This window comes from Anolis carolinensis, chromosome 3 (genome assembly GCF_035594765.1).
Source record: "Anolis carolinensis isolate JA03-04 chromosome 3, rAnoCar3.1.pri, whole genome shotgun sequence".
Taxonomy (NCBI): Eukaryota; Metazoa; Chordata; class Lepidosauria; order Squamata; family Dactyloidae; genus Anolis; species Anolis carolinensis.
In genome coordinates, this window is record NC_085843.1 from 196,547,368 (window position 1) to 196,569,895 (window position 22,528).

Sequence of the window (22,528 nt, forward strand, 5' to 3'; positions counted from 1 at the left end):
GACTAGCAGAACATCAAAGAGTTGTATTTGGCCTCACTGTGCCCTCCATACTACATTGCCTTCAGGGCCCTGAAAAGGGGTCAAGGAAGATCTACTAACTTATGCAAGTTTATAGCACCCTCCTAGATGTGGGCATCTCTAATACTATTCTGTGTAACTGTTATCTGTACATATGTATGAGAATGAACTATGAGTTATGCAATTATAGGGGCAGTGTGTGTGTGTCAAATTTGTGCACAAAGCCATAGGGTGATAGCTGTCATACCATGATTGCAATGAAATGATCTGTGATCTGTGAGCGAATAGAAAGTTTATGAACAAGGGTTAAGGCTTAGCTGCCTTCTTGCTTAGAACAAAAGAGGAGAGAAGCCAACCTCCATAACTTTATCACAAATCAGTAGTGTAATTAATCACCTTTCATCAACTTCCTATTTACATCCTCGTTATCACTGATAAAATTACATAGCTAGGGAAGGTCCATATCAGCAACAAAAGATACATTTTACTATTTCAGTAGGTTCTCAAAATGTACACAGGCACAGTATATAGCTATATTTATTCAAAAATTGTGATGCCATTTTATATCTGGAGGATGATAAATAATTCAAGGAGTTGACAATTCCGTTTGTCTCTAAAATGGCCCATGAGTTATCAAGATGAAAACGTGCATGTTCTTTTGTTCATGGCATGAGCAGAATTTGGACACCTTAAGTGGGAAAAAGCCTTCCGCATTAAATAATTTTTATCTTGAAACCAGTGTTGTCATTACTTGTTCTTCTACTGTAGGATATAGCAAGTATGAGCCATACCCAGATTAACACTGAGCTGTTAGTGGTTATAGTTTGTCAGGACAATGTGCAGATCAAGTAAGATTTACATGCTTAAGGTAGACATAATGCTGCCAGCTTCGTAGCCATAGTTAAGAGATTAGAACTGGGATGTGGACTGCGGTACTCCTCTTTCTTATAGAATCATAGAATCATAGAATAGTAGAGTTGGAAGAGACCTCATGGGCCATCCAGTCCAACCCCCTGCCAAGAAGCAGGAAATCGCATTCAAAGCACCCCCGACAGATGGCCATCCAGCCTCTGTTTAAAAGCCTCCAAAGAAGGAGCCTCCACCACAGTCCGGGAGAGAGAGTTCCACTGCCGAACAGCTCTCACAGTGAGGAAGTTCTTCCTGATGTTCAGGTGGAATCTCCTTTCCTGTAGTTTGAAGCCATTGTTCCGCGTCCTAGTCTGTGGGGCAGCAGAAAACAAGCTTGCTCCCTCCTCCCTACGACTTCCCCTCACATATTTGTACATGGCTATCATGTCTCCTCTTAGCCTTCTCTTCTGTAGGCTAAACATGCCCAGTTCTTTAAGCCGCTCCTCACAGGGCTTGTTCTCCAGACCTTTGATCATTTTAGTTGCCCTCCTCTGGATGCTTTCCAGCTTGTCAACATCTCCCTTCAACTGTGGTGCCCAGAATTGGACGCAGTATTCCAGGTGTGGTCTGACCAAGGCAGAATAGAGGGGGAGCATGACTTCCCTGGATCTAGACGCTATATCCCTATTGATGCAGGCCAAAATCCCGTTGGCTTTCTTAGCAGCCGCATCACATTGCTGGCTCATGTTTAACTTGTTGTCCACAAGGACTCCAAGATCCTTTTCACATGTACTGCTGTCTAGCCAGGCGTCCCCCATTCTGTATCTTTGCATTCCATTTTTTCTGCCGAAGTGAAGTATCTTGCATTTGTCCCTGTTGAACTTCATTTTGTTAGTTTCAGCCCATCTCTCTAATCTGTTAAGATTGTTTTGAATTCTGCTCCTTTCTTCTGGAGTGTTGGCTATCCCTCCCAGTTTGGTGTCATCTGCAAACTTGATGATTGTGCCTTCTAACCCTTCGTCTAAATCGTTAATAAAGATGTTAAACAGAACTGGGCCCAGGACGGAGCCCTGAGGCACTTCACCCGTGTCTTCTTTCCATGATGAAGGCGACGCATTGGTGAGCACCCTTTGGGTTCGTTTGCTTAGCCAATTACAGATCCACCTAACTTCAGTGTTAACTCTCCTCCTGCATTTGTAAATTCACTACAGATTTGAGTTGTGTTCTAGAGTCGGTCCTCCACCTTTGCAGGTTTGACTTTCGAGGATTTCATTATTTGCAGGTTGGAGTAATATAATCTCTCAAGGTCCCCCAGTGCAATTCTATGGCCAAACTCTAGCACAGTGGTTCCCAACATTGGGCCTCCAGGTGTTTTGGACTTCAGATCCTAATAGCTGGTAAACTGGTTGCAATTTCTGGGAGTTGAAGTCCAAAACACCTGGAGGCCCAAAGGTTGGGAACCACTGCTCTAGCAGAAGCTGACCAAAAGTCGAAATGGAGGACCTAGAGATTCCTAAAAAGGTGTTCTCCGATTAAATTTTTTAAATTTGTGGATTTTTTTCACGTTCACACAGTCCTGAGCCCCTAACCTCAGTGAACGTAGAGGGTCAACTATATCGCTACCAACAAAGATCAATATTAACCACAGTTACTGTTCCATTCATTTGAAAACAGGGACTGAAGCTTGCTTTCAAATATTCACTTTGGTTATGCTGTCCATAGAGATAGTGCGAACCTGAGTCTCAGCTACTTTTCTGTTCCTCTTGTTTCCCCTTGTCCATATGTGAGGAAAGAACACATTCTGCATTTATCTTGCATAATCCCCATCCTAATCTCCCATATAAACTTGGAAAGACAATAACTTGTTTTAACTCTAGATCAGGGGTCCCCAAACTTTTAAAACAGGGGGCCAGTTCACGATCCTTCGGACCATTGGAGGGCTGGACTATAGTTGGCCACTGAGCAATTATTATTATTATTATTATTATTAGCAACAACAACAACAACAACAACAAAAGAGGGTTGGAAAAGACCCTTTGGGCTGTTGTCCAATCCCCTTCTGACTTTGTGCACCGAAAGCACAAGCAAAGCATCCCTGACAGATGGCCACCCAGCCTCAATGTTTAATAATAATAATACAGTAGAGTCTCATTTATCCAACATTCGCTTATCCAACGTTCTGGATTATCCAACGCATTTTTGTAGTCAATGTTTTCAATACATCATGATATTTTGGTGCTAAATTCGTAAATACAGTAATTACTACATAGCATTACTGTGTATTGAACTACTTTTTCTGTCAAATATGTTGTATAACATAATGTTTTGGTGCTTAATTTGTAAAATCATAACCTAATGTTTGATGTTTAATAGGCTTTTCCTTAATCTCTCCTTATTATCCAACATATTCGCTTATCCAACGTTCTGCTGGCCCATTTACGTTGGATAAGCGAGACTCTACTGCACCAAAAGCACAAGCAAAGCACCCCTGACAGATGGCCACCCAGCCTCAACTTTAATAATAATAATAGTAATAATAAAGAGGGTTGGAAGAGACCCCTTGGGCCATTTAGTCCAACCCCCTTCTGCCTTTGTGCACCAAAAGCACAAGCAAAGCATCCCTGACAGATGGCCAACCGGCCTCAATGTTAATAATAATAATAATAATAATAATAATAATAATAATAATAATTATTATTATTATTATTATTATTATTATTATAATGGTTGTAAGAGAAGAAGAGACCCCTTGGGTTATTTAGCCCAACCCCCTTCTGCTCTTGTGCCGTGGGGGCCGGTTAAGTGGCGTCGATGGGCCGCATCCGGCCCCCGGGCCTTAGTTTGGGGACCCCTGCTCTAGATGGTTAACACAAATAGGGATCAAACTGTGGCGGCATTCCCTTGTCTATACTACCAGTAAACCATGGAAGGAACTTCTTAACATAACTAAAGCCGAACGTGAAACAGTTATTTTTTGAACTGCAACACTCTGAATATCCCAACCAATACAGTCAGTAATGATGATTGAAATTTGTACTATAAAAAGTAACGATTCAAGACCTGGGGCTTATGTAGATTATATATTTACAGCCTTTTAGTTAGATTGCTAACTAATGTAACTGTATCATGAGCCTCAAATAGCTTCATTCTGAGTTGAAAGAGATTATTTCTAAAGCTAAATTCATGAGACTTTCATGGTTTCCAACTGTTTTTCTAGCCAAAGCTTGAAACAGAGGTAGCTAGAAGCTTGGTATGAAAGGCATTTAAAATAGTTGTCATTGCTGGGTTACCAAGGTTAATCTTTTACATTTTCAGAAAGAATTACTTGGCAAAAGAATCAGTATTCAGCCAGTCTCTATTATTGATGTTACAGAGTTTCAGGATTGGAAGCAGAGAATTCAGAAATGACTCTCCCAGCTTGGAAGTAACAAACCTTTTCTGATCACAACCCAAATTCAGTGATATCTCAACTAGGCTCATGAATAAACTATTTTATTCTGATATGCCCACACTCCAAACTAATATCAAATAGCAGTAACATTGGCATTCAAAGCATTAATTTCTGTGATACAAATATTCTTGGAAATCATAGTTTTCAATATCTGATGGGCTCTTAATAAGACAACTCTAGAAACAAACAAACAAAAATGGATAGTTTTCACTGGGATCTTTCTATTGGTAAGACTGAGACCTAATCAAAAGCCAAGAAATCAATCTCGCTTTTGGGTCTCTTCTGAACTTTATTGTTGGCCTGCAACAGTACCCTTAATATAAAGAGAAAAAATACAGAAGTTCACACAAGTTATAAAAGAAGAGATCAACTTGGGAAAACAGTGACTAACTCTAACTCTAGTTAGTTACTAAAAGTTAGCATCAAATTGTAGCCCCATTCCTTCCTCTACATTTCCAGGGAAATGTTGGGAACAATAAGAGGTTTGGCAGATTTTTAAAAAATGAAGAGACCCAGTTGTTTGCTTTCTAGAAAATGCTTCAACAATGTTCGGAAATAATGAGGCCAACTAAAGCCTGTATCTCTTTTTGTATTCAGCATTCTTATAATGGCATCTCCTATTCTGGATAACAAAAAGATCTGTCTTACTCTTTCCTTTCCCAATTTAAACTGTACAAAATTATTCCTACACTTATTTTGTAAAGTATTTGAAATACATTGCTTTCCTACCTCATTAGAAAAACATTTCTGTGAATAAAGCATATCTACTCCAGTACTGGGGAATGAGTTAATTGGCAAGTTAAGGTAGCGTTTTGTAAACTAGGAAACTAGTAGGTATGGGGCCATGTTCAAGCTATGATAATTTATTTTAAGTCTTTAACCCTATTTGTTACATTCTTTGCAGTAGTCAGACTTCAGTCAACTTATAAAAGCAACACACAGTACCAAGATAACACTACTGCTACTAAAACTTAACATTTATATTAATGCTAATGAGAGATCCGTGTGCATTTAGTATGCTTTAATTGTAATTAGAGGTTAGCATAATAATCCCCCATATTGCAAAATGCGACACAGGAAATGAGACTGAGTGAGTGGCATGCCCAAGGCCTTGTATGGCGTTCATATCAGAAAAGAGATTCACACTAGTCAGATTTATAAATCTGCAATTATTATGCTATACCAGTTCTCAGAACCCTGAACAAAACCTGAACAAGAATTTGAAAACACAACAAAACTGCCCTTGTTCAAAGCCAGTCAATTAAAACGACTCAACAGTAGGGATGCCAAACTTCCCCTATTTTGTTCTTTCACATAGGAATGAAGAATAAAAAGAAAATTCTCTTTGTAGAGTAGTGTGCATTTTGATAATAATTCTACTCCCATTTCAGAACAATTTAGTGAACATTTTGTTAGTGTAATTTTTATACAATTTTTGCTTAAAATTTATTTAATGAGCATATTAATGAGAACATTTTGGTTATTTTCTATACATCCATTTACAAAAGTGAAGGCTTATATTGTGATTATTGTTTAGAATCAACCATGTATCTATAAGATGGACAAATGGACCAAACAATGAAATGAAAAACATGAACATATGACAATTGTGGACTCAGCTCCTCTCTGGGACTTAATTTAAGGAGATTCAGTTCATATTGTGAAATATGTGGTATTGCATTTGTTCACATTCAACCCTTGTTACCTTGGTTTCACCCTTCCCTCCTTTCAATTTATTGACACCCTATAATGTTATAATTTAGGACCTCATCAGACAGAGGTCCATAAATTGAGAGACAGCGGGGAAATCGATGGGGCAGTGGGACAAATACATGGGGCTTACCATCTCACAGTGCTTCTCATCTGTCTTCGGTTTCATCCTGCGCTGCCCCTGGCTTAGTCAATGACTACAGGGGTAGTTACCCATGTTTCCAGAGCAGCCTCTCAACATGCTGCTGAGACCAGCTAGAACGGAGCCAGGACAAAGTCCCGCCAGAAGTAGCCCTATGCCACTGCTGGGCTCTGGTGGGCTCCTTTCTGGTTGTGTCTCACCCACGTCCTAGGACGGGGGGAAAGGTGCTTAATACAAAGTCCTTATTTTTTCTTCTGTCATGCATGTGTGTGTGTTTGTGTATGTATGTATGTATGTATGTATGTATGTATGTATGTATGTATGTATGTGTAGGTATATATAGACTGTTCACATCAAAATGTATTGCAAATACTATTGTTACAACTTTTCTGTCCTTATATAAATACCATTAATGCTTGGCTGTCATTGCCTTCAAAAACATCTGTAAGTTGCAAACATTCTAAATGCAAAGCCTATTCAATAGTTTTGGGGAGGGGGGCATTTTTATTAATTTGCCATTTCCCTATAACCTCCATGACTTCAAAAACAAATCTGCTCTAGAAAGAAGACAACCACTCCAGGACAATGCAGAAAGTTGTGTTGGTGGGTCTGTGGAAAGAAACACAAATACCACTTCTCCACCACTTTCTCCAGTGTGATCCTGTGATGAATTTCAAACACTACTGCATATGGAAGGGCTTCTGAATCCAACCAATATGTGATCCACACTCATCAAAGTCACTTACACTGTAAACAGTGAGCTTTACTCTCTGCTAAGTTGGAATTGCTGATTAAATAAAATCTAGGCTACCCATAAAAATGCTCTCTAAAATCAACATTAAAATTGTACCCAACATAAAATATATGCTGGAGTGTATATATCATAAATGTACACACGATAAAAAAATAATACTTTATGTGCGAACAATGCAGTCAGTCAAAATGACTAAAATTTAATGGGCAACTACAAGCACGTATCAAACTGGATTAACAATGCAATCTTACCCATATTGATGCAGAAGTAGTCCCTTGTGAATTGAGTGAGTTTAGGAAATGTGTTTAGGATTAGAGTTTTTCAATTAACTTCTTTTTGCACTTTTTAAGTTATACCAAAATACATTCAAGTGGTGTACATATCTCCCTGCTGTTAGAAAATAAGAAGTATGGATATTCTGCTTTGGCCACTTTGACATGATAAATTTAGCCCATTTTGCATTTTAAAACCTGTGGTTATAATGCATGGACATCAATTTATTGTTGAAGTATGGCGGCTAAGAACGGTTTTGCATAAAGACATATATTTCTACTTAATTCAGTTATATTGGAACTCTCATTTCGCTCACATTTGGATCTTACCTTGACTCCTAGTTAAATATGCATTTTGAGACAATGGGAAAAATACTTTCCTCTGTTGTTTTGGACGGGGATAAAAAAAAATGGGGGAGGGGGGAGACAAGAATACAGACAAATTTTAGCTGAAGGTCCTACTTCAGCCAAACCCTTTCAGTGACTTCAATAGAAAGATAATCTTCCTGTGATTATGACCAAACCCTCTCGTTGCTTAGCAACACATAATTAAGGAATATGTTTTCAGATCCGCTTTGCAAGCTGGCCATTATCAGATGAAATTACTGGAGCAACAAATGTCATCCTCATGCAAATGAATTGGTTGTAGAGAAAGAACGCTTGACTCAAGAAGGGAGCTGCTCTGCATCTCAACAATGCAGTTGGTATTGTCTTACGTTAGACTAACAGTGGAAAAAAGGAAACCACCTTCTCTCACAAATATTCAATTAAAGGAGAATGATTAAAGAGTAAAAAGTAAATACAGATATTTTCAAGTATCATGGAAACAATACACAGATTATCTCAATTCCAAGGCGTTTGTGATCAGGACCACCACCCCTCAAGTGATTCGAACGATTTCCAGCATTTTAAGAGCCTGGGAATATATCAAATTTTCAATGTTCACTATTATTAGAAGATGTTAAAAGCTTTGGCTACTGTATAACTGCATTTTGTGGCTGTTTGTTTCTTGTTCTAACTCTATACCCACCATTGATGTAGGGATTTATTTTCACTAAACAATGAATAAAAGCATTGGGTTAGTGGCTGCAACTAAATACAGTTTTTTCAATAAGCATTTTGTTGCTCAATACTAAGAAATTCTTGATTTGTATAAAAAATGATACTGAGCTTTTTTCAAAAACTATCCAGTTAGTGCCAGCTGCCACCACTATAACCATACAACATTATTCCTTACAACATTCCTTACAATGTTCCTTACAACATTATTTTTAAAAGAATCAGGAAGTGTCTATTTTGGCATAATAAGTATTTAAAAATTCATAGTACAGCATTATGTCTCTCAATTTAAGAATCATTTAAAAAATTTTTTTTAATTTATACCATCCCATCCAGTTTCTAATATATGTTATACATACAGTGTTCTGGTCTAAACAAGACAGCATTTTCCAATCTTATGTCCAGTAGATGTTTTGCCCTATTTGTTCCTTTATACGTGGCCATCCACCATCCTGACTGCGACTAATGGGAACACTCAAGAAGGAGTGATTCAATATATGTGTGCTTATTTCAGAGATCCAAAAACCTAACTCAAAAGCAATCTGCGCTGAAAACAAAAAGGCACAAAAATTTGGATTTTGAAAGTTTAAATCAATTACCCCCTCATTTAATATGATCAACATTTGTTGTGTATTAATAAGATTGTTTCTATATAACAACAACAACAACTTTGTTTATAACCCACCGTATCTCCCTAGAAGGAGTCAGGGCGGTTTCCAACAAAAAAAAAAAAAGGCAGACATTCAATGCCATGGAATGTCAGACAAACAAACAAACCAAATCAAAGCAATGAGTAAAACAACATCAATCTAAACTTATAATGACTATAAAGTAGATACTCTAGGATTCCACATAGACCAAGTAATCGTTTTATAATCTGTTAAATGGCAGTAGAAAAAAGTTAAGGGCATATTTAAATCTCCTTCAGAAATAATGGAACTTTCTCTGAAATAAAATGGACAGCTTTTGTAAAGATTTTACTTTGTTAGCATTTTTCTTGGTCTATGTTTTTCAGTGAGACATGCAATTCATTCACAAAATTGTTTACTCAGCAAGATGTTCCATGTAATTCAGTTGATTTACTCCCAAGTAGGCAAACAATATAAAATATGCTATTACACAACACAGTGCACATAACATTCACTGTGGCATGAGTAATATTGCCAGATTATGCCCTAGAAAAGTTAAGTCAGCTCATATAGTTATTATTAAAGGAAACTGCAACTATTTAGGTGATGTTGTTCTCGACCATATCCATTATTTCTTATTGCTAAATGAGTTCTTGAACTTCGTCTTTGGCTAATATTGTCAATTTCAAAAACTTATCAACTCATGTATTCAGAGTAAAAGCAGCAAGGAGGAAGGGAAGTCAGGGAAAAGCATTTTTATCACTCTGATGGTTAATGATTAGCTTTATCAATACATGTAGAATTGTTGTGTTAACTGTTGCTATACACCTATTTTCAACAGAAATTCAGTTTATTTGGGATACCCAACTATTAAAAGAAAAAAAAGGAAAATAATTGAAAAACAATCACTACAAAGTTTGGCCAATTTAAGACTGTAATAATCAGTTACTTGATATATTTTTTATCAAAGAAACACTAACTATTTCCACCGAGAAATAATTGTAGGCTGATAACAATTGGGAGAATTAAGTCTAAAAATGAAATCCTTCACACTAATTGCTTAGAAAGTGTACAGTATCTAATCTTCTGTTTCTTGCACACACACAAAAAAACCCCCAAAAAACCGGAAATCCACAATTCATTGTGGAACAATGCTTTTGGCATATTTGCTGCCAACAGGAATTTCTAAAAGCAACCCTCAATAAAATCACACCGTTAATCCAAGAACTGGCATGATTTATTATATAGAGAGTAGATTAACATTGCCTCAGTTGATTTATGAAACTATCTGCTTAATAGTTTGTTTCTAATGTTATTAGAACACTGAATATTTTTTCTAAAAAACACAAATACAAGAGTCCTAAGGAATACTACAAAGTAATATATTTGAAAATAATTACTTGGCTCCGGCGATGCCATAGTGGAGACAATGACTGGTGGCCCTGTGCGTCTTGTAACTTTCTGATACGGAGAATGCTGCATTGGAAAACTCGGTCCTGCTGGTGCCAGGTTGGGTTCCATTTGGGATCCTTGCTTTCGAAGGAGTTGGGGACTGTTATGAGGACTGTGCATTGGGGACAACTGTGGATTCCTTTCCCTCTTCATCAGCTCCATGGGTACGGTGTAAGTGGTTGAGTATGCTGTTTTGGGACTTGGATGTGGGTTTGTCTGTAGTGCATTCATAGACAGGCCTGCTGGAGAATAGCCAGTTGCTTGTCGGGCTTGCAGGTTACATGGACTGGAAGCACCATAGGCAGAACTAGAAGCACCATAGGCAGAACTGGAAGCAAAAGGGGCAACTTGATGAGTCAAGCCGGATGCAGGGTAAGTTGCAGTTTCCAGAAGATGTTGTGTCGGGGCACTAGCAGGACGGCGACTTAATTCTGCAATTCTTGGAGAAACTGGCTGCATAGCATGGAGTGGTGGCTGATGCATTGCTGCACTATCAGCCATCGGACTAGTGGCAGGAATCATCCCATACTCACTCTGGAGCAACTCACCTCGATGACTAAAGCTGTTTGATCTGTGTCTTGGACGGATCATGGTGTTCTTCCTATCCTGCCTCTGTAACTGGATTTCGGTTTTGTACGTATGTGCAATTCGAGCAAGCACCCTTGCCTGCCCAAGATTTGGAGCAACTGATTTTATATCGTTCTCCTCCATCACAGCTAGCATGCTTGGAGAATCAAATCCTTGCTGCAGCAAGGCACCGAGTGTGCTTTCGGATATTCCTTCAGAACGCATAAGTGCTAAAAATTCTGGATCCACATTTCTTTTAATATCCTGTCCTGGAAACGGTGCAGGTACCTGAGCATGAGAAGGAGTAGTGGCTGTTTCATAGCCATCATAAGAAACCTTTGCACTCACATTTTCTCTGACTGGTCCATAGCCACGGTTTACTGGAGTGCCAGGGAGAACAACACTTCCATCAGGTGCAGGAGCTGAATTTGGGTCAACTACCAAACATGTTGGAGCAACTTGTCTGCTGCCTGCTGAATCCATAGATCTCTCCATTGTGTCATTATAAACTGGCCGGTGAGGAAAGGGTGAAGGGTCTGTGCCATATCTAGGTGTGGGAGTTTCAGCACTATACCTTGCCGGTGAAGGATCTCTGTTTCGAATCCTCTGTGCCTCGGGCATCATTTTAGTCATAGGATCTCTATACAAGCGATTTGCTTCGTGTTGGCCAGGTGACCGTACTTGCATCTGATCCCAAGCCAATCTGGCACCAGGCATGCCATAATTCGATAATGGTCTGTTAATCATGTGGTCTCTATAGTAGCGTTGATCTTTAGGTGATCTAGCTGCTAAGGATGGATCACTGTAATAATCCTGAGGTGGCAAGGAAGTTCTTGAAGACATCGCAGGCTGCCTGTCATAATAAGCAAAGTCAGGAACAGAACTTTTCCGTAAAGGACCTTGGCTAAAAACCGGCTCCTGGTATGGATATGGTTCTTGTTTCATTTCAGCACCTCCCTGTAAGATGATATCATGTGGTCTATGTGTTGGCTGCTCGTACCAAGCTCCCTCGCCACCATAGGTTAGAGAATTCCTTCTCCCTGGAGGTCTCTGATATTCAAATAGATTTTCATTTTCCCAGTTGCCTTCATACCATCCTGCAGCATCCCAGCTCTGAGAGCGGCCAATGTGCTTGCTTGGAATTGGCATTGGAACTCCGTCAATATTCAGCTTAAGTACGAAAAAGAAAGCTCTCGTCAAATCTTCGGTTACACGTATAAAACAAAAACACACTGTACCGAATCCTTCTGTGGCTTCAGGAGACAGTCCAACAGGTGGTTTACTGTTTCAAGCTTGAATTATTAATTCCTTGAAACTTTAGCAGGCAAAACACAAAAAATACCTAACAGTAACTCAGTCTGCTCTAAAAACAGTAGAATGGAAAAGGTCTTTTCTGTACAATTCAGACAAGGAAAAGGGCTGCTGTACTTAATCCAGATGGTTTATCCCTTCCTTCCTGGGATGGCTTGCTCACATGGACAACTAGTCATACAGTGTGTGAGGATTAAAGGCTAAATAAAACCCCTAAAGCTTTTGTTCCATGTGACACCATTTTAGACTGATGCAACCTAGCGCACCAGCCCACCTTAGTTATAAATCCCTCTTCAGATCACAGCTACCACATGCTTATTTTTGTATGTTTCCTATGCATATCATGGGATTTCTTTAAAATTATACCACCCTTCTCTTTTGGCAAAAAGCTTCAGCAGGAGGAGGGAGGAGATGGGGGATGGTAAGAGAGCGTCAATGTCAATTCAATCTTAATCCACCCTGATGAAATGCTAATCCACCACACAGAGCTAAGGACATATTAAACAGGAGCAGCCATTCTGACCCCAAGAAGCAGGGTATCCAAATATATAAGATCACACTCAGACACAAGACAGGCATCTGTGCCATACTTGATGAACACTGTACACTATATGCATGCAAGCTGACACAACACACACACACACACACACAAATACTGGAGGAGAGGGGAGACAAAGAATACGAGAGGCTAGTCTCAAACTAGCTTCACTAATTATTCTCCAAAAGGATTCTTTGTATTATTGCCATAATTCTCAAATCCTTTCATCATCCCAGGAAAGAAAATTGCAGAGGTGTAATCTGGAATTTATAATTTTCAAGATCTGAGAAGAGGTCAGAGAAAAAAAGGAGGATCAAAGGCTCTAAAGCTTTGGTTTTATGAAATCCAAAGAGAAGGATTTTTACCGGTGGTCTCTTGATACAATGTTCACATCTATAAGACATGCATGCAGATCAATGCATCTGCACACAAACACAGTGTACACAAAAGTGTTATATTCTATATCCTTTTGGTGCCAATGTGGATTGTACATTCATGTAAAAAAAGAAGTGAAAGAACTTAGAAAGAAGTACTCATCCTTTGTGAACCTATTAGCAATTTCTACACTTGGCAAACATTCTAAAATATTGTAACAAATACTTTACAACCCCCCAAATGTCACAAACAAAACAAAACATGGCAAAAGCTAGATTATCAAAAATCTTTGTTGCCAGAAGAGGCAGTATTAATATTCAATCAACACATTTATTATATATGTCTGATGTATTAAAAAGGAATAAACTACAGCAGATACTAAGAGTTCTATAATGTTTCATTTCTTTGATTCAAATACAGGCACTCATGCAAAGTTTACATTAAGACTTAAGGAACAAAACCAGCAAAAGAATAGTAACATTTTTGTTGTTGTTGTTGTTGTTAGCGACATTTTTAGGGCTTATCCATATTAAAGTGTTTGAAGCCCAGCCATCACATGATAGCATATTGTGCTATTATGATAGCTAAATCACTAATGCAGTCTAATGCATCTATCATACAAATAGCTCTGGGCTATATTTCTGACCCAAATACAGATGGGATGTCTTGGTAATCCCTCTTTCTTTTTTTTAACTGCAGAAGACAGTGTGTGATGAAGAGGATTTGTGCTCAGAAATTTATATACAGACACAATATACTTAAAAATTGTCTATGACAAGATTATGCTTATATTTTTAAAAATCTGATTGGGAACTAACAGAAAATCCAGTTGCACGAGACCAAACTCAGATCTATAGGGTGCTAGCCTATGAATCAGAGCACAATTCAGATGAATCGCTAGTTTTGCATCTGAGTTGTGCAGAATGTAGTTTTTTATATCCTACTGAGGATTGCCCACTACATAGAATGCTGACCAGAGATAAATTCCTCCATCCCATTTTCTGAACTTTTAATCTTCTTTTCAGAATGGTTTTAAAAGCTCTCTTTGTCCAGCTGCACTGCTCCGGCACAGGAGCACTTACCCAGCTTCAAAAAAAAGAATGACCTCCATTTTTTTGTTCCTGCCTCACCAACCATTCTCTGATCTTCTTTGTTGTTTCATGTCATTTTATTAAGGCTAGAATCAAAACAACTCCTTAGGGCTTATACAAGCAGGCTGAGTATGCTCAATGGAACTTCACTTACCTCTTCCCAATTCTCCATTTTGCACCATGGTATTTTCCTATTAGTTGGAGGATAAAGAATGGTGAGGATCTAGACTCTTAATCACATAATTAACCATATAGGTTATTTTTGGATATTGGTTTATCTATTTTGTTCATATAGATCATTGGGAGTGGCCCTATGTGAAGGCTGAGTCGAGGGATTCTGCATTGTGGTATTATGACCAAAAACTGACTATAAATTATATGACATGTGTTTAGAAAATGGCTCCACAGAGTGATCTAAAATATAGAGAAGGTGGCCCATCTAACATTTAAACAGAAAGGAAAGAAGTGATTTATTGCCTAATTTTGATATGACAAATTGAGCATCTCTTATCCGAAATCCAAATGACTCCAAATCCAAATATTAGTAGCTGAGATAGTGACACCTTTGCTTTCTGATGCTTTAGTGCAATGATGGGCAACCTTTTGCACTTGGTGTGTCAAAATTCACCAAAAAACCTAGCATGACTTGGGTGGTGCGCCACTTCGAGAAAAAAAACATAATTTCACAATATATATAGTTTAAATAACAAAAAATATATAATTGTAATATATAACTGTATTTAATAAATCAAAAACTATTTATTACCATTATTTCCATGTACAACAATCTATGGTACCTGTTGCAGTTTCCATGCTGATTTCTCTCTATTGTAGTTTCAATGTAGTCATGAATAATGAATAATATAATAATATACTATAATAATAATAGAATAATAATAGAATGATATTATATATATATATATATATATATATGAACGTAATGTGCATAATTTCCATGGAGTAAACAACAAAACCACTGGACCAAATCACACCAAATTTGGCCACAAAAGACATAGTCATCCAATCAATCTGCATGCGGCAGCATGTCAGCAAAAATGGCTAGGCGTGTCAGTGCTGACACGCGTGTCATAGGTTGGCCATCACTGCTTTAGTGTATACGCTTCTCTTAGTCACTTAGACAATCCGTTTCTCAGCTTTTGTGCAGATCACAACATCTTCTCTAACCACCTCCATTCATATCTATTTCGAGCACAAGTTGGCCAGTGTGCCATTGTACGACCATGTTTGTCTCTCATATTATATCCCATATGGAATGAAGCAGACCATTGGGTGGGAGGATGACCAAGAGATCTCGTCCATCCCCACGGGTACCATGTTGCCATGGCATTGCTCCAGCACCCATCTGTTCTGCACATCACATGGTCTGCAAAACGATGTTTGAGTTGGGCAACATGGCGTAGAGGATCTTTCACTTTTGATATTTTTTTGAATATTCTCATTGTGCAGTCCACATTCTCTATGCGTTCGGAGAGATATCCCAATGAGCCGTATTTCAAGGGAGTCATGCGCGACTCGTAGTTGTTCCGAGAGAGCCTTTGTCATTGTCCATGTCTCTACACCACAGCATAAGGTAGGTAGCAGGGTCAAGTCGAACAATTGAGCTCATAGAGATGTACTTCCGGTTGAGTCTGCAGTGGCTTTAATATAATTGTAAGTGTCCCATCCTGCTTTTCTGTGTCTGTTCAACTCCAGCTTTAGTTCATTCCTTGATGTTAACAGCCTTCCAAGGTAGATGTATTTTTCTACATATCAAGATCAACGCCATCTACTGTCAATGTATATTAACTTTTTCATGTTCAAACTTATTTTAAAATATTGTGCAATTACCTTCCGAGTGTATATAAAGCATAAATAAATTTCAAATCTAGATTTGGGTCCCATCGCCAAGATAACTCATTCTGTATGTATATGCAAATACAGGTATTTAAAAATCCAAACTGCTTTTGGTCCCAAGTATTTCAGATTTGATCTATATTCTTTCTCTCATCATAGACTGTCTGGGGTTCAACAGTGTTGAGCAATCTCTCTGCCTAGACAGCATCTTACTTTGGTTATACTTTGTTGTATTACACTAGCATCATAGGTCTTTTCCCCATATCTGCATTTATATGGGAATAACTGTCATATTACAAATGGGGGGGATCACACTAAAACAAATACGCTACCCAGCATACTTTGTACAACTACATAGAAAAGGCCACATTTACTTGGAGACCTTTTTGGTATATGGATGTTATTAATCTTTAATATAAGGGGGTGTCTCTAAAAGGTTTTTTTTACTGAACTATCTATTAATCATATAAAATTGAAATCTACATAAAAACAAGTTTGTGTCTCCTCCCGCTTGAGAGATGTTCTCATAAAAAATATTCAGCAGCACAGTATCTTGTACCATCTAACTTAAAACTCATATGGTTAGTGAAGGAAAAACATTAACCACTCCTTTAAAAAGTCATAAAATTAAAACTTTTCTTCCCCTTTGCCTCTTCTTAATACTATATACATTTTGATTCCACTAAATACATACAATATTGTTTGTTTAATGTCTTCCATATTCACCTCACAGTGATAGGCTATGCTGCTAGCTTTTGTATCTGGAAAATGGTTCAGCATTTTAGTGCCCTGTAGTTCTTTTGCAAGACGAATGGGAAAAGCATTCTCTCAGTTTACTGTTTAGGTATTCCATGAATATATAAACATCACTACGAAACTGGACTGAGAGGTGAAGGAATAACTCTTACATTCTGAGTTTTTCATACAGTATAGTTAATACAGATGAACAATTAAAATAGAGGGAATACAGCCTGAAATCTAGTTCTTATACATGGGAGAGGGGTGGCCATGAGATTTAGGATACAAACCAAAAACTTAATTTGGAATAGTGTGAAAGAAGAAATGAAAAATACCCTGGCCATTCAAGAATAAACAATCTTAAGATTCCAAAATGAAATATATAGCCTTCAATTCTCTTCAATATCCAATCAAAATATTCTCAGGGTTCTTTGAAAATAATTCTTTCAGAATTTGAAACACCAATTATTGGATCTTGAGTCCAAAGCTCATTCAGATAGCAAACGAAATCTGGAAACAACTCTATGATAAAAGTCTGGATTTATCTAACCCCCAGTTTAGATTAGGCTCGCAAAATTCAGTTTATTAATAATTCTTAGGATATTAATCCCTGACCTGCATGTATAAATTAGAATAATTTTTCATTACTATCTTTTATTGAAAAGCTTAATATCTCAATCTAAGGGCTTGTCTTTGGTGGCGCTACTCAATTACTAAAATGACATTTGCAAGTATTTGTGGTAAGATGCACTGGGGGACACTTCTTTCTAGTAAAACGTAATGAAAATTAGTACAAGGCTATGACCTGTCCTTGTTGGTGCAGCAGATATTGTCATATAAGAAAAGATGAATTCCAAGTTTATGGTAGTGTTATGGACACTTAACACATCTCTGTAAAGGTAGTACAGTAGAGTCTCACTAATCCAAGCCTCGCTTGTCCAAGCCTCTGGATAATCCAAGCCATTTTTGTAGTCAATGTTTCCAATATATCGTGATATTTTGGTGCTAAATTCGTAAATACAGTAATTACAACATAACATTACTGCGTATTGAACTACTTTATCTGTCAAATTTGTTGTATAACATGAAGTTTTGGTGCTTAATTTGTAAAATCATAACCTAATTTGATGTTTAATAGGCTTTTCCTTGTTCAGTCCTTGTAATCCAAGATATTCGCTTATCCAAGCTTCTGCCGGCCCGTTTAGCTTGGATTAGTGGGACTCTACTGTAATTAATTTCCTCCTAGTTTCATATCTGGACTCTAAGTAACTCCAAGTACTATTTTTTCTTCCTCTGGTAACAACTAACATAAAAAAATAGATTGAAGAAACTTGAAGCTTCCAGAGGTCATGTTGTATTTCTTTTCAAATGTAATATTAACCAAAATTTATCACATTGCCTTAGGATTCATACATGTTGTATACAGTTTGGTGTTTACAGTCAAACTTCCACATTCTCTGGCATTAGGGGCTTAGGACCCCTGTGAAAGTGAAAAACCATTAAGAAAGAAATTGCTATTTTTTAACTTAAGAGAACACAACTCTAGGACTTTCTAAATCTTCCATCATAACACAGTGGTTGACTTACACTGGAAACTGACCACAGAATTGAACTGGAGAACCTAGAGATTCCTACACAGGCATTCTCTCTAGAAATCTCTACATCCTCCTGTATGACTGGAGCAAGGTGACCATCATCACATTGGAGGACCTAGAGCAGGGGTCCTCAAACTAAGGCCCGGGGGCCGGATGCAGCCCATCAAAGCCATTTATCCGGCCCCCACAGCACAAGGGCAGAAGGGGGTTGGGCTAAATGACCCAAGGGGTCTCTTCTTCTCTTACAACCATTATTATTATTATTATTATTATTATTATTATTATTATTATTATTATTATTATTAATATTGAGGCTGGGTGGCCATCTGTCAGGGATGCTTTGCTTGTGCTTTTGGTGCACAGAGGCAGAAGGGGATTGGACTCAATGGCCCAAGGGGTCTCTTCCAACCCTCTTTATTATTATTATTACTATTATTATTAATTATTAATATTGAGGCTGGGTGGCCATCTGTCAGGGATGCTTTGCTTGTGCTTTTGGTGCACAGAGGCAGAAGGGGATTGGACTCAATGGCCCAAGGGGTCTCTTCCAACCCTCTTTATTATTATTATTATTATTATTATTATTATTATTATTATTATTATTATTATTAACATTGAAGCTGGGTGGCCATCTGTCAGGGGTGCTTTGCTTGTGCTTTCGGTGCACAAAGGCAGAAGGGGGTTGGACTCAATGACCCAAAGGGTCTCTTCCAACCCTCTTTTTTATTATTATTGTTGTTGTTATTATTAATACTATTATTAATTATTGCTCGGTGGCCAACTATAGTCTGGCCCTCCTACAGTCCGAAGGATCGTGAACTGGCTCCCTGTTTAAAAAGTTTGGGGACCCCTGACCTAGAGATTCCTAGAGAGAACAAATCCATGAATAATCAAATCCATAAAAGTCAAAACTGCATATGTGGGAAAGATGGCTGTACACTTCTGTGATTTGCTACTAGACAGTGCTCGCCATGAAGCCCTTCCCATCCTAACCTCATTCCTTTGAAATATTTTAGAACTTGTAAACTTTTGGCGCATGAAAAAAATGAGTGCTTATTATATGCTTTCCCATAAGTGTCACTGAAGGCTTTTAAAAGAAGAAAAGAAATGCAAGGCTTACCATACCCATGTAAAAAACATCTCATTAAAAAATACACCAGTGTTCTCTGGATAGCATGCATTATTTTATAGCACTGAAGTGCATGGCTTGTTCTTTATTTTGAAAGAAGCAAATACATGTTTCCTCTTGTACTAAGACTACTCCCTTCATTCTATTTGTACATTACTGAGTTTTTGACAAAAGATCAGGTCTGCTGCACTGGTAATAAGCTCTTTGCGCTCCACAAAACTAATCAAAGGCACACAACCTCAGAGTACCAACTTTCATTTTTTGTTAAGTAGATTAGACACTGGCTCTATTGATTGCTAAAATGCATTTTTGTACATAAAATGAATTGAAAGCAATAACATGATAAGAAAAAAACAACCCCAAATCTATCCTGTACTTTGAAATTTAACTATTTCTAGTCCCAACATATATTAGAAAAATGATTTTCTATTTTAGGGCTCTCAGGAGATCAACAGAATAACAGCATTGCAGATTAAGTGCAACATATCTATCCAGAGGCTGTTGGACTTATCATGAAATTATTCCTTTAATGTAATTACCGTATATGAAACAGAATATGCTATAATATTACTATAGCACTCTTATACCTGAGATGTTTCTTCTAGGGTTTTCAGTGCTGACCCATTTGATTCTTCCCACTCTACAACACAGAATTGCCTTTTGCAAATAATAATGTGAGTTCCAATCTCATATTGGTCATCAAAGGAAATTCCATTCTCTCTTACAGAAGCCTAGATTCATTGCATTTGAAGAAATCACAAGGACCATCCAGTCCAACTTCTCACCATGCAGTATTACACAAATACAGGGTGTAAATACAATGCTCCTTCGTTACTGCTCCTAACAAAATCCTGAGCAAAGTCGGTAATGCTCAGTGAGCTGTTGGGGCTTCATTCACTTGTTTTACACTTCACTAAATGCAATGTACAAGATGTTTATCTGCACAGCTTGTTTCAGGTCTGCCTCACATTCTAAATCTTGTCAAATAAGATTCCCCTGTGTTCCAACTTTAGTTGATGTAAGACAAGGGAGTAACATGTGCACAGTTTGGAGGAAAGAATTACATTCCTCAGTAGGATAGAAACAATTCCACATCTGTCTAATTTGGAACCTAAGCAGCACCTCATTTGTAAGTCAAGCAGAGTCCACTTAAGCCAGTGGGGAACATTCACTAGAGATGGACCATAAATGACTAAGTACACACACAGAACAGCAGCATTCACTTGAACTCTGTTAACTATAACATTTGGCTATACATTGTCTTTGATTTTAATGTATCTACAGAGACATAAATGCTATCAAGTGTAAACTATTTTTTACTTTATTTGCAAAGTGCTGGAATCACCTCCTATGCTTTAGTACTTCTGCTTCCTGGCTAGATTTGCTTCTATTAAACATCCAGGGTAGAAAAGCATCAACAATGATTGCAGGCAACTATTTTAAAGACTTTATGACATGAAGTTGCTATTCCATGGCACTCACACTATCATAGATAGTAGATATACTATGAACGCCTTCAATATTACACCTCTCATCAATTGTACAATGTGCTGAATCAACAATCCATGATTCCACAATCATACTTCCGCATATTCTCATAAACCCATCTTCATGTGCTGCCCCTGCTCACGCTCTCTCTCTCTCTCTCTCTCTCTCGCTCTCTCTCTCTCTCTCTCTCTCTCTCTCTCTCTCTCTCTCTCTATATATATATATATATATATATATATATATATATCAGATAGGCACAAAACAGATAGCTTGGGCATAGCAAAGGAGAGGGGGAATAGTGTGAGAGGAAGAGAATTCCATCTCTTGACCTAATGTTACTGCTGGCATGCTGGCACAGAAGTGGGACAGACCCACCATACAAAGAAGGGGATGGGAAGGTTGTAGGAGTCCAAGTTATTGATGGGGTTTTCTTGTCAATATTAGTGGGTGGGCTAATCACACAGAGAAGGCAGATCAGCAGGGGGGTGATAGAGTCCTGAGTCTCAGTTGCTCTGGTACAAGCAGAGGCAATGTTTCAATGTCCCAAAGTAGTGCCACCATAGGATGGAAGGCCAACCCACTCCTTATTTAATTTCTGGAAACTGATATAATGCTTGGATATAATAACATGATTATTTTACATGATTATACTGTTTCAGTATTTGTGGGAAAGTGATGTTGGCATTCTACTTAGATTTGGTACAGTTGACACAGTGCACATCGCCCTTTGAAGATATTTTGGCACAAGTTCTTTTACTCTCAGATGCTTGCCTCCAATACTTGCAATAGACTGACAAATGAAAGGACACTTCCATCTCCACTCATCATCTTGGCAATACCTTCCCATTTATGCCATTGCACATTCTTTTTATATTGCAGATACTGGAAAAGGGGCAAAGAAGGCTACACTACAATGGCATAATGTATGTTTTTCCCCCCAAGTATTGCTTATCACACATTTGTTTTAGCACAGATAACACTAATAAATGGCCTTGTGAAGTGTCCAATTCTTGTATGGACATGGTCTTAAGACAAAGCTTGGAAAAGTTATTTTTTGGACTAAAACTCTCAAGAGAGCTCATAGCCAACACAAAAGATTATGAGAAATGCAGTCCAAAAAGTAACATGTTCAAAATCACACTGAATTAGCATGCTGAATCTTAAATAGATAGTTCTTGTATCAAATACAAGCAATCCCTATTTTATTTTATTTTTTTGTAGTAAGCCATGCAAACAGTGTTTTCTACTACATAAGAAGATTCTGTCGCAACTATAGACACTTCAAGCGGACCCTTATATTTATGCATAATACAAATGGATTGATTAACAGGTATTCCTTTGTAATAAACTCAAGAGGTCATAACTAAATTAAAGAAGAATGTATTATCTCCATTTGTGTTATCTTGAGTTTTCAAACCTCGAGATATATTACACAAGCTAAAAAGCTGTATCTTTGCAACAGTGTGCATTTATTGCCATCTCACAAAAACTGCCACCTGAAAGGCT

At 37.9% G+C, this 22,528-nt stretch overlaps 1 protein-coding gene across 9 annotated transcripts in view; it reads right to left on the reverse strand.

Annotated features, from left to right (window-relative positions):
* ctbp2 (C-terminal binding protein 2) overlaps window positions 1-22,528 on the reverse strand; it is a 279,102-nt gene that overhangs the window by 87,898 nt on the left and 168,676 nt on the right. Inside the window, exon 1 of one of the 9 annotated variants that reach the window (XM_062976047.1) lies at window positions 10,285-12,951. The exons of 6 other annotated variants lie outside the window; for them this stretch is intronic. In XM_062976047.1, coding sequence (XP_062832117.1) covers window positions 10,285-12,052 — 1,768 coding nt within the window. In that variant the 5' untranslated portion in view covers window positions 12,053-12,951. Of the gene's footprint in view, window positions 1-10,284; window positions 12,974-22,528 lie in introns of those variants that run through there. 2 more of the 9 variants (XM_008106750.3, XM_062976048.1) reach the window with 2 other exon arrangements.